The 12,971-nt window shown below is 34.0% G+C and overlaps 2 protein-coding genes across 2 annotated transcripts in view; both read left to right on the top strand.

Moving 5' to 3' along the window:
* Nucleotides 1-1,471: 1,471 nt before the first annotated feature.
* On the top strand, nt 1,472-10,923 carry LOC145330371 (kelch-like protein 40a). Its single transcript, XM_080175009.1, has 6 exons — nt 1,472-1,536; nt 3,754-3,815; nt 4,612-4,672; nt 6,277-6,327; nt 8,034-8,112; nt 10,836-10,923. The coding sequence occupies exons 3-6, from the start codon at nt 4,642-4,644 to the stop codon at nt 10,921-10,923; spliced, it is 249 nt and encodes an 82-aa protein (XP_080031135.1). The 5' UTR covers nt 1,472-1,536; nt 3,754-3,815; nt 4,612-4,641.
* A 576-nt stretch (nt 10,924-11,499) lies between these two features.
* LOC145330704 (kelch-like protein 35) overlaps nt 11,500-12,971 on the top strand; it is a 31,847-nt gene continuing 30,375 nt past the window's right edge. The window contains exons 1-3 of the mRNA XM_080175370.1: nt 11,500-11,600; nt 11,933-12,026; nt 12,460-12,548. Of these exons, the coding sequence (XP_080031496.1) occupies nt 11,967-12,026; nt 12,460-12,548 (149 nt within the window). The 5' untranslated portion in view covers nt 11,500-11,600; nt 11,933-11,966. The remainder of the gene's footprint in view (nt 11,601-11,932; nt 12,027-12,459; nt 12,549-12,971) is intronic.

The raw sequence follows: 12,971 nt of genomic DNA, 5'->3' as shown, positions 1-12,971 counted from the left end.
TAAAAAGCTTTTTTTAACCACTAATCTTGCATAAAACGTGCCGCTCATTGTCGGGTAAGTGTAGGGTTCGAATCTCGGCCTAAAGCTCGTGTTAACAAAATACGATATTAGTGGTGTATCGCATCGTATTATTGAAAGTTTTCCGCGGATATCAAGTCCCTGGGCTGACAAATCGGGTTTTAATTTTATGATGTTTAGTTTGAAAAATTGTCTTTAATGGGATGCTATACATGATTTTTCAGTGTGTCTAATAACCGGTTCTAATCCAGCGGATATTAATCGGTTTCGAAGCCATACTAGCAAACGCACAATTTTTTAACTTTACAGCTAGAATTTACAAACAAAATGCCATTCAAGCAAAGGGTAATATGGGTATAATAATTTAAAAATCTTTTCTAGAAATAAATTATAAGAAATGACAGCTACGACTATAACAAATAAAACATCTTATCTTCAGCCACTAACAGTTGATAACACAGGTAAAAAAGTCCTAATTACTAATGTAGAAGGGTGTTTGTGTGCCAATTATGATCTCTAAAACAGCCACCAAACCCCTAAAAGGAAGAACCGAAAACAAAAAGAAAAAAGCTTAAACTTATTGCCTTATTTTGCTTTTTTATATTCTTTAAGTTATTGTATATTAATAGACTATTAAGTAATTAACATGCATTAAGCAGCAACGTATGAACAAAATTATATAAAAATTTGTTGCAAAATTTCCCAAATACAGGATACAAGGACTATAATGTTTAGGATTCAATTATAGAGATGCCTCACTATTAACATTGCATGGTGTTCTGGGTATGACTGTTCCAAAAATCAGATAAATTGGATAATTATATCAAATAAAAAGTTGTTGTAAAAAATTGAAAATCAGTATGTTTTAAATGAACGTACGGATTTTCTGGCAACGATTGTAGAGTTGCTACGCTTCTTAAATTATACTCAATCAAAGATTATTTTTAGATTGTGAGAGCTCAGACTATGAAGATGAAATAGAATTAGTTGTCCAAGGAAAAACTATTTCTGCCAGGAAACATTTTATTTGAATTCAGCCTTGCTGCCATTTTTTAATAATCATTAACCTTCTATTTATTTATTTCATAAGAAACAAGAATGACAACATCCATAAAAAATAGTAATTGACACAAAGTGAATTATCCATCAAATAGAGAAATAGAAAAAGAATAATTTTATTAAAGATATTAGAAAAATGAAAATCAAGAAACCTTTAAAAAACTAATTACATGTCTTTTGTTGCATGACTAACAGACTGACATACAAATTAAGTTGTATACTGGATGCTTTTCGGGACAAGGTATCCTCATGACGGACGGACGGACGGACTGACGGACATTGTGAATAAGAGAATAGCTTTGCTATTACAACAATTCTTTGAGGTGCTATATCACTAACTCTCTGTCACAGTAGATCTTTTAATGAAAAAGTAAAATAAAATGTTATACAGTGAGGATGTGTTGTGCAAACATTCCAGATATTTCTACCATCTCTTCTCAAAAGTTGACAAAGCTGAAGGTAAACTTGGTTCGTACGTCCGTCAGGCATATTGGAATTGTCCTGTCGATTTCAAACTTTGCATGACGTTGCATATATCTTTATAAGTATCCGGTTCCCTCACTGACTCACTGACAGACTATTATTCCAACATAATTATTATATACTGTATTAGAGTAAGTGCTACTAGAGTGTCCCTAGAGTCAAAGCTATTAGAGTAAATTAGGGTATTTTTATGAAAACAAAATGCTCTACTTTTTGTTACCATTTCCTTTAATGGAAGTTGTAGAAGAAATTCACTATTGTGTGTTTTCAATAAATTGTACACTAAAATTCTTTTATCAAATTTATTATTCATTCTACGATGAACAAGGATGACAACATCCATAGGTAGCGAAGCACAAAAAATCATGGATGGGAATACGTACAAGTAGATTTAAAGTGTATTTATTAAAATTAAGAATAGATTTATTGGAGAAAATAAACACATATTTTGTATAATGATCACGGTCAAAGTAAATAACATAAAAAATGCTCATAACAATGGGAAATTTTTTTTTTTGATACTGATATCACAAAAAAAGTTTTAAAATTGGTGAAATATGTAAAACATATAAAAATAGCCCAAAACCTGCTAAAAGGCAGTCTCACCGCCATGGTTGTCTTCTTTAAACGACAGGAAATTTAATTTTGATATCTATAACTGAAAAAAATTTGGAAATCGGACCATAAACACCAAAGGTATAGAAAAAAATGTAGAAAATACAAAATAGCCTAAAACCTGCTTAAAGACAGTCTGAAAACATATAAAAATAGCCCAAAACCTGCTAAAAGGCAGTCTCACCGCCATGGTTGTCTTCTTTAAACGACAGGAAATTTAATTTTGATATCTATAACTGAAAAAATTTTGAAAATCGGACCATAAACAAAAGATATGGAGAAAAATGTAAAAAATAATGCAAAAAGAGCCTAAAACCTGCTAAAAACTGGTCCGATCGCCATCGATGTTTTATAGTTAATTGTGCTCCTTAATAATGGGAATGTTGTCAAAAAAAAAATTCAGCCTTTTATCTTTTATAGGAGCCGAGAAAATCACGTTTCCCCCAAACTAAGACAGACAGACAGACGGACATTTCAAATCATAGAGTAGCTTCGCTACTAAAAATGTAATTTAAACATAAATATAATTACTTACATCTATGACTGTTTTCGGTCTTGTTTAAGAATAAATGCAAATTATTTAGATTTATATGTCGTTTTCTTTTCAGCTAGATTTTTAAAGAATTTTTAATAACTTTCTCAGTATGGCTTCTTAACTGATTAATATCCGCTAAATTAGAACCGGTTCTTAGCAATATTAAAATATCATGTTTAGCATAGCATTACAGACAATTTTCTCAAAATAAAAATCACAAAATTTACCACTCAGGGCTAACCAAACTGGTATCAATCTTTTCATCTTTCATTTTAATATCTGCCAAAAGATGTCTATAATACGATACGATAAATAACTATTATGGAAGTTATAGATTTTTTTATTAAATCTATTCCAAAAGTTGCATTGAAGTTTGATGCTCTTTTTTAGTTTATTGTAATAGAAACTTTTTTTTTGCTGTATTTGAACAAACAAACTGCCAGGCGAATAGACTTAGAATGTAGAGTAGCTTCGCTTTAAAATAATTTAATCCGTAAAATTAAAATTTCAGATTAGTTTATTATCGCGTAGTATTTTAGACAGCTTTTCGCAAATATGAAAATGAAAAATTCTAAGGTTAAAATCAGTTTTGTAAGGCCTGGGTTATTAGTTATATGATTTGTATTTTAGTATTCGTGGAAAATTAACTGTAATACTATGCTATGCATGATTTTCATGATTTTTCAGTAGGGCAGGGAACGGGTTCTAATCCAGCGGATATTAATCGGTTTGGAAACCATACTAATATAAAAGATAAATCATAATACTATTTTTTTTCTTATTCATTCGAAACTGATTAATATCCGGTGGATTTGAACCGGTTCTCATCCATACGAAAAAAACTATGTCTAGCTTCGTATTATATTCAGTTTTCTACAAATATAAAATGTACAATCATATGAAAAAAACATGTTTTTTTAGCCCGTGTCTTCGGTATCTCGGAGCTAAAAAAAACTAGTTTTAATCTTATATTTGTACCTTTTATGTCCGCGGGTGGCGGGAAGCTGTTTATAATACGATGCGAGAAATAACTATTTACCTAGAGACAGTGATATTAAAACACCAGGGACTGGGGGATGCTAACATTCCGGATGATAAACAGAAGGTGACTTACTTTTTCTGTCTGTCCCTCCGTCCGTCCGTAACGCAATGGGGAAAATTGGATTAACTCAATTGCTATTAAGGCAATATTCCCATCAAAATGGGGTATATTTAAGAAAATGACATTCTTTTTTCTCTCTTTCTTTTTAACCGTGGAAAGTTATCATCCTAATCTGACACACAGAAAACTGTCCCGAATTTGTATTAATTTTGAGGAACAAGACTCCAGTGACGTCATATTTTTCTTTCCCGAAAAAGGGAAGGGGGAAGAAAATCTCTTCAAAAGAGATGGGGAAAAACCCCTTTTCTCCCATCTCTTTTTTCTTCCCCCCTTCCCTTTTTTTTCTTTCCCCCTTCCCTTTTTCGGGAAAGAATTATATGACGTCACTGGAGTCTTGTTCCTCAAAATTAATACAAATTCGGGACAGTTTTCTGTGTGTCCCTAATCTATGTTTATGTTCACTGTAAAACCTAACATTTTTTTTTTGGGGGGGGTGGAGTAATCGTCATTGTTTATTGTATAGCTGTTTCACGTTATCAAGTGAAAAAAATTACTCTGACGATTTTATATTCGGAAAATCGGTGGCCCGATCTTTAAGGGTAAAAATACACAAAAGGATGTGCTGAATTTTAATTTCCAAATATATAAATCGTTTATACGTTCAACATTTTGAAAGTTTGAAAGTTTGATGCTTTTTAGCTAGTAGTAAATATTGTAATAGGTTGAGGAAACACCGCGAAAACTGCGTACACATTTGGAAATTAAAATTCAGCACATCCAAAAAAGAGTTATTTTTTAGGAACCCTTGGCCCACATAAGCTTTGTTACAATGAAAACTGTGGTAGATTATATGAATACTGGTAAGATATCTATATTTTATCTATTTTTTTGTCAGATGCTTATGATTTCTATGACTACTTAACCGATTGGATGCTCCATTTTAGAGAAGCTTAACATAGGTCCTGGGATGATCTTAGGTTAATTTGTATTTCAATTTTTCAGTATTTCTTGAATCGGTTTTAGTCTGTTTTTCTACCCTTCCCTTCTAAATGCTAAGGGCGAAGTCGATAGTATCCTTATATAAAAGTAACAGGATCTGTGTTTGTATGTCTGTCTCTGTCGTGAAGGATCTCATAATAGCAAAGCTCTGAAATGAAACGGCAGGACATATGAGCATGAACAAATATGAGCGTTAATAAGCAGAATATAAATTCAAAGGTATAAAGATAATTGTTTATAAACGTGTTTCTAAAATGCATGAGCACAGGACTCTCTTTAAGGATAATACTACTTACATTTTTAGGACTTGATTATAGAGATCCTTCGTTTAAACCTTGTACCTTGTTTTCCTTGGAATCATAGTTAATAAAAACAGATGAATAGGATAATCATTGTCAACAATATTGGGATGTTTTCAATAGACGTACGGACTTTCTGATAACAACTATAGAGTTGCTACGCCCTCTAAATCGTATTTAACTGTTGCAGAAATCATTTACAAAGTTTTAAATCGGTATAACAATTCTAACAATAATAAATTAACGAACAGAGCAAACGGACAGACGTACAGACCCTAATCATAGACAGCCTTGCTTTCAAATGTTTTTTTAATAATTCTAAATCTAAGGAAAAGTTAATAAGTAAAAGTTGAAGATAAGAAGCATATTTGCAATTTCCAAATATTTTTGGGGGCGAAATCAAATTTAACATGACATTTATGTCTTGCTAATTCAAGGACATGATTTTTAGTAGCGCAGCTACTCGCTAACTAGGGCTGGTCTGTCCGTCCTTGTCTGTTAAAAAATTCAGAAAGCGATTTGGGGATATTAAAATATAACTTACAAGCAGCTACGCTCCTATAAGCCTCTAGGGGCACTAAGGGTGATATGGGGAAAAGTCGAATCCCATCCTACTTTTGATTTTAGTTTTAAAGGGAAAAAGTAAAAAATATTTTATCTTTATATTTCTTATTGGGAGGGTAAAGAATCAAAGATACCCTTCCCCAAAATAGTTTAAAACCTTCCGAGGATTCGTTTGGTGGGGTATTCACCCCTTTACCCCCCCTCCCCACTTGGACGTCTATGATAATAATACCCAAAGATTTAAATTCGTTGGCTTAAAAACTTTGGATACTTTCAGGAAATCTTTATTTGTTGGATCAAACATTTTAAAAAATCTTTTTGTTCATGATTATTGGGGGTGTATATCATTTAGGGTTGGGCCGGTTACTTTTTTGGCCGGATACCGGATACCGGCCAACGCCGGATATCCGGCAAATTACCGGATAACAGTATATCTGGCATTATAAATCATCCGGATATCCGGTATCCAGATTGTTTAGATGTCCGGTATCCGGCCGGATATCCGGCCAAACAGGATATCCGGCCCATCCCTGATATCAATATATTGTCTTATCCCCTAGAATCCATGCCTACAACTTTAAAATGGTGTTATATATTTTCAGGTGACCTAAAATTAAGTGAACAAAATGTAACACAGCTCCTTTATGCTTCGGGTAAACTTTTATTCAATTTTAATCATTTTATGTTTTTTTTTAAATTTATTACTATTAATGAAAAAAGTAGGGTTGGCAATCCGTCTAATTTTTTAACCTGATTCGGATTCTTACAATTATCCGTCCAACGGATTATCCGTGTATTCGAAATTCTTTTTTTTACGGATTCCGGATTCTAGTATTATTTTAAAAGGCCTTTTTAAAAAAATAAATTAACCCTTAACAGTCGGGCCCCTTGCCGCACCTTAATCAGTCGGGGGGGGGGGGGGCGTTCAACGCCCCCCCCCCATATTATCTCAGTTCCTATTAGAGCTAGAGGGCTAATTTTTTTTTGTACAAGTCCCCTGTGTTATGATGAATTTCCGACCTTAAGTAAGTCAAAGTCAATTTTCGCTTCCTTTACCCTTTTATTTAACAACCTTTGTTTTTAGGTCCTTTTTTACCTAAAAATTTCAAACGGCTGTAATTTTCTTATTTTTGAAGCTAGAAGAACAATTTTTTTTGCAGAAAATGTTTATCTTTATGTAAATTTTATATTTGAAATGTCAAAATATAAATTTCAGCGGCCGCAGCTGTACTTGGCAGCTGCCAGCCGCCGCAGTCTTAAAATTTGAAGTATCTAAGTCAAAAATTGAGGCCACAGGAGCCTTTTAAAGATTTCTGGAGACCTGGAGGATCAGGACCTGCAGGATCATACCTGGAACCTGAAATTGACTTGAACACCTGTATTTATTATGAGGATGTACTAATAGAGGATATTTTAGTATTTTGGCAAGATAAAATACTTTGTTTAAGTCAAAAAAATATTTTTGCTCTTTACCTGGATGACCCTGCCAGGTTTGCTGGCATCCTGTGCCCGCCAGGATGGAGATATTCAAAAAATTCAAACTCTCAGTTATGTGTCATACCCAAACTTAAAAAGTCACGCAGTTTGGGCTCTTTATCTTTCACACACAGAAAATAAGATATAAAAAACCGGATGGGGGGGCGTTCAACGCCCCCCCCCCCCCCCGACCGTTAAGGGTTAAGGGATTAAACTATACCGGGTACTGAGAAGAATCTAAAGCTGCGTTTTTTCATATTTCCTGATTTCTCCACTTTGTGGTGTAGGTGGGGAATGATTAGGGGGTGGTAGTCTGCCTTCAAAGAGGGGGGTTGAAAGACAAAACACAAGACGTCAATTTTAGCCTAACAATTAAGATTCCGAATCCGCTATAAAAAACGGATTCTGGATTCCAAACTTGGCCAAAAATTGGACGGATTCCGGATCCCAGATTCGGATTTACAACCCTAAAAACAAGGATGACAACATCTACACGTAGTAAAGTTAGAAAGAAAAGGATAAACACTAGAAAATTGTATATGTCTTGTGTAGCATCACCAACAGATCATCGAACCAAAAAAGTTGAAAATACCCAAATTTTAGGGTACTGGAATTTTTAAAAATATAAACCTATAAAAAAGTTCACTTTTCATAAAAAAGGAAAAAGAACGAGAGAAATTTTTTCGATAGATCACAAAAACATGAAACCTCTTGTGTCATTTGAAGCATGGCCGGCGGACTAAGTAAATTTTAAGCTGGACAGTCATCTGCAAGATATTTCAGCTTTCTATCTTTGAAAGCAGCCGAGAAAATCACATTTTATATACTTGTGCACAGATAAACTGAATTGTAAAGTAGCTTTGCTAATAAATTATTTCTTCAGAGCTGTTAGAGATTGAGGCAATTCAGAGTAAATGTTTTCAACATTTTACACAAAATTTGAGTGTTGCCAATTGCATAAGGTTAGTGTGTCATTCGCGTCGTCGTTCCTCTGAGCAAATAATAATATGTGTATTCACCTTCGAAATTCTGCCTAACGGGATTCAACCAAACGGGATTCAGCCCACACGGGACTCAACCCACGGAATTTGGTCCATACGGGACTCAACCCACGGAATTCAGTCTATACGGGACTCAATCCACGGAATTCAGTCCATACGGGACTCAATCCACGGAATTCAGTCCATACGGGACTTATCCCATGGAATTCAGCCCATACGGAATTCAACCCAATATATATATAAAATTACCAGTTTAAAAAAAAAATTTGAGAAGAAAATTTCTAGAAAATTTTTTTTTAAAGTTTTGAAAAAAGTTTAGGTGTGTAAATTTTTTTATTGTTGAAAAAATCTTATAAAATATGCTTTAACAAAAATTAGAGAATAGTTATTTCGCATCGTATAATAAACAGCTTTCCACGGATATAGAATGTACAATTATAAGATAAAACCAGTTTTCTTATATTCGTAGAAAGCTGGATTTAATGCGATGCTAGACATATTTTTTTTGTATGAATGAGAACCGTTTCTTATCCACCGGATTCAAATGAATACGAGAATAGTTATTTCTCGCATCGCATTATAAACGGTTGGGCTGAATTCCGTGGGTTGAATCCCGTGTGGGCTGAATTCCAATGAAACCCTTTTCAATTTATCTTTTTTTAGTAGCGAAGCTACTCTATAATAAACCTTGTCTGCTCGTCCGTTCATAACAAAATAGAGAAAATGCGATTTTCTTGGATGCTATTGAAGATAGATTGCTGAAATTTTTGGTGAAGATTCCCTGTGTCAATTGGGCATTAAGTGTATATATACTTTATCCGTCAGTCTGTCTGTCATGCATAAAAAGCAATTTTTTATATTTTCTAATATTTTTTTTCAGAAAAGTCTCGTAACTTCTATTAATTATTGCATATTTACCTGAAAATCTTCTTAATAATTCACATTTACTGTTTATCCCTGAATTTGTGTTTCTTCGCTACTAATGGATGTTGTCACCCTTCTTTAAAAAGTAGGTCGTCGACATTTACCCGCTATCGTTGCTCAACACGTAACGCATCTGCTCGTTGCAAGGGAGGTGAACCGCGTCATAACTAAAAACGTTAAAAATGGTTCATACTGCTGCTTTGTCAGGTGCGCTGCATAAATAGTAAGAGTAGGGGGAATGCCTAGTCCCATAAACAGGCAAGACCCAATACCATGCGCAGTTAGAACTTCTCAGACAAAGGTCGTGCAATCAAAGGGTTGGTTGTCTGATGGATGTTACTTGACCTAATATCCATGAGTGTTAGAGTATCGCATCCCATTTCATGTGGATGCTGCTCTGGATTCTCTAGATCACTTAAATTGAAGGAGAATCCCGCCTTTATGAGGTAATGGTAATAAGAAAACGTCGACATTTAATTTTCAGTATACAAACTTTGCAACTTCTTATTATTATCATATAATGAATATAAAATGTACGTTAATAATATAAAAAGGAAAAATTTAGGTTGCTATCATGAACATCATTTATTCGTTCGTTGATACAGGAGGAGGGGAGTGGAGGGATCGGTATTTTAGGCGTTGCTACAAAAGACCAACGCCTACAAAAGACCAACTAGTCGGTTCTACAAAAGACCAACGCCTACAAAAGACCAACCCTACAAAAGACCAACGCCTACAAAAGACCAACGACTACAAAAAATCGTAGAGCTGGAAGGTCTATAGCTGCAACTGGTGTAGCATCATATTTGTATTTATCAAATTAAAAAATATAATGAATATAATGTATGCTTTAAATAGATTTTAAGCGACACAATTACAAGAAAAAAATTGTAATTATTTTTTTTGTATCAATGTAATCAAATAATGGCTTGAAAATCCTCTAAATTTTAAAGAAAAATCTTCCAATTTTAATGATATCCAATATGGCGATTAAAACACAAGGACAAAATTCAAAACCAAAATTTCTTTCTTGAATAACTTTGTCCACAGGCTGAATTTTAAAATTCCGTCCGACAGTTTGTCCAAAGTCTGTGTTTGCTACGTAACGGAATAGTTTTGAACCCGATACAACCTTGCTTTTTGACCCTTTTGTAGTTGTTGGTCTTATGTAGGTGTAAGTCTTTTGTAGGCGTTGGTCTTTTGTAGAGTTGGTCTTTTGTAGGCGTTGGTCTTTTGTAGAGTTGGTCTTTTGTAGCAACGCCGTATTTTAGCCTCATCCTCCAATATAGTTATAAACCTACTCTGTAAAGGAGAACCATAACGGTTCAGCGGTTAGCGATATTCTTCTGTACAGACAAACAAACTGACAAACATCATGTTACTTTATTATAAACTAGCGGCTTCGCCCCTAGCCTCTAGGGGCTTTGCCCCAAGAGGTTTGATCAACCTATTTTTTCCTATTTTAGATTTAAAAAGAAAAAGTAAAAAAAAAAAAAATTTTTTTTGGGGGGGGGGTATTTTTCATTTTTTTGGGGGGTTGGGGGTGTCCCACCCTCCAAGAAAATAGCTTAAAACCATCACAGGACCAGTAGGTATATTCCCTGTAGAGAAGAGCCCAATCGGTTCAGTGGTTACTGAGATCTTAAGCTTCAGACGGACAGACGGACAGACGGACAGACATCGTTCTACTTTGTATTATAGACATTTTAATTATTTAAATAAATTGATGTTTGAATTATGAATTTATTATTCTTGTTTAGGCGTTTCAAAATGGCAAGTTCTAAATCAGCATGGAGTCCTCTAGCAGATACAATAAGGATTTTATTATTTTCTTCAATTATTCAATAATCCTTGTTTAAAAGCTCGGGTTTAGTTCCTTTCGTGACATCGCCTCTTAGGGGGCGTTTCGTCGTATTTTCACAGTAGCTTTTCTCCTATTTCTAGCCTATGCGGGAAGGGGGGGCTCTAATCTTGCGGGGCCATCACCTAACCCAATTTAAAATAACCTATCAAAAGCTACTGTGAAAACGCTCCTTAAGAGGCGATGTCACGAAAGAGACCATACCCAAAAGCTCTCATAGATCCACCTTTACCTCAAAGGATAACACCACTTTCCCAAGAGTTATCGCCCAAAGATAATTCTTCGCTTGAATTTGTGGAAGGCATTAATGCAATTTGCGAGTTGGATAGGTTCCTAATAGTCCATATTAATTTTCAAATATTTGAAGGTTTCTTTCCATAAATCTTTACTAACAGCTGCGCCTCTAGCATTTTGGGCCTCTGTAATCAAAAAGAGAAAGAGGAAAAAACAAGTATTCTAAAAAAATATCCAAGACTTGAATTTATAAATAAAATAGCTAAAAAGAACTTATTAGCTAGCCATGCAATTTTACTTGAAAAAAAGAATAAAATAATTACAGAGAGTTTATAGTCCAGCATTTTTCAATTCTTGTCAAATCCTCTGGAATTTTCAAACACTTGACAGCTAACCAGTTCAGAGATGTTATTTCTAGTCCAAACTTAAGGTAAAATGTCTTTCTGATATCTATCTATCTATCTATCTATCTATCTATCTATCTATCTATCTATCTATCTATCTATCTATCTATCTATCTATCTATCTATCTATCTATCTATCTATCTATCTATCTATCTATCTATCTATCTATCTATCTAACTATCTATCTGTCTATCTATCTATCTATCTATCTATCTATCTATCTATCTATCTATCTATCTATCTATCTATCTATCTATCTATCTATCTATCTATCTATCTATCTATCTATCTATCTATCTGTCTATCTATCTATCTATCTATCTATCTATCTATCTATCTATCTATCTATCTGTATAGTATAAGATATGAGGAGGAGGTTTATGACTCAGTAATGGATTGGATATGTACAGATACTAGAACAAGAAAACAGTATTTACCACTTCTATTTCAGGTAGATTATAAGATTTTTTTTTAAAACATACTTTTCTACATTTACTGTGTGTATGTGAGTCTGATTTTTTTTGCACCGCTACTTCATCCTTGTTCAATTCTGAATCAAATACTTTGTTTCTTGATATATTTATTAATAATAATAATGTTTAGAAGGTGCTGCCAGGTACCCCCTAGCTTAGGAGGAAGCACACAAAATACTCTAAATATTGCTGCAATTTGTAACCTTACAAAGTATCTTAAAAATCAGCCATGTGACATCATAATCATTTTATGGGTTTTCTTTCCCAATTTTTCTCTCAACTCCCTCATTTTTATCACGTCACATGGCTGATTTTTGAGACACTTTGTAAAATTACCTACATTTTTGATTAAATATATAAAATGTCGCTACTCTATACATGAATCCAACTGACATGATTTTAATTTTCAAGGAAATCCAATGGCCATTGATAAGATGTGCCAAGTACTACACAGATACATTGATGGATCCTTTTGTCATGGATCATCCAGAGTGTGCCAGGTAAAAATCAGGGATTTTAAGGGATAAGACAAATTAACGAATATCCCCATTGATGATAAACATAATTGTTTAGTCTATAGATTAATATTAATTGTTGAAAATTATATACACAGATAGTTTTGTCCCAATACTAAAGTAACAGGATGTTTGTCTGTGTGTCTGTACCGAAGGATCTCGCTAACCGCTGAACCGATCGGGTTCTCCTTAACAGGGTAGCTTCTCATAGGTCCCGGGAAGGTTTATAACTTTTTTGGGGGAGGGTACCACCACCCCCCCAAGAGAAATCACAATAAAATAGAAAAAAATTGAAATGTTTCCGCCGCACAATGTCGCTAGCGTAGTCGCGCAACGTAGATACATGAATTTAACAGCTGATAACATAGACAAATTATTTCTCAAATTAGATATTTAAAATAAAAATAA

The sequence above is a fragment of the Acartia tonsa genome, chromosome 10 (assembly GCF_053477335.1).
Source record: "Acartia tonsa isolate MP-2025a chromosome 10, ASM5347733v1, whole genome shotgun sequence".
Classification (NCBI taxonomy): domain Eukaryota; kingdom Metazoa; phylum Arthropoda; class Copepoda; order Calanoida; family Acartiidae; genus Acartia; species Acartia tonsa.
This window is presented reverse-complemented; position numbering and strand designations above follow the sequence as displayed.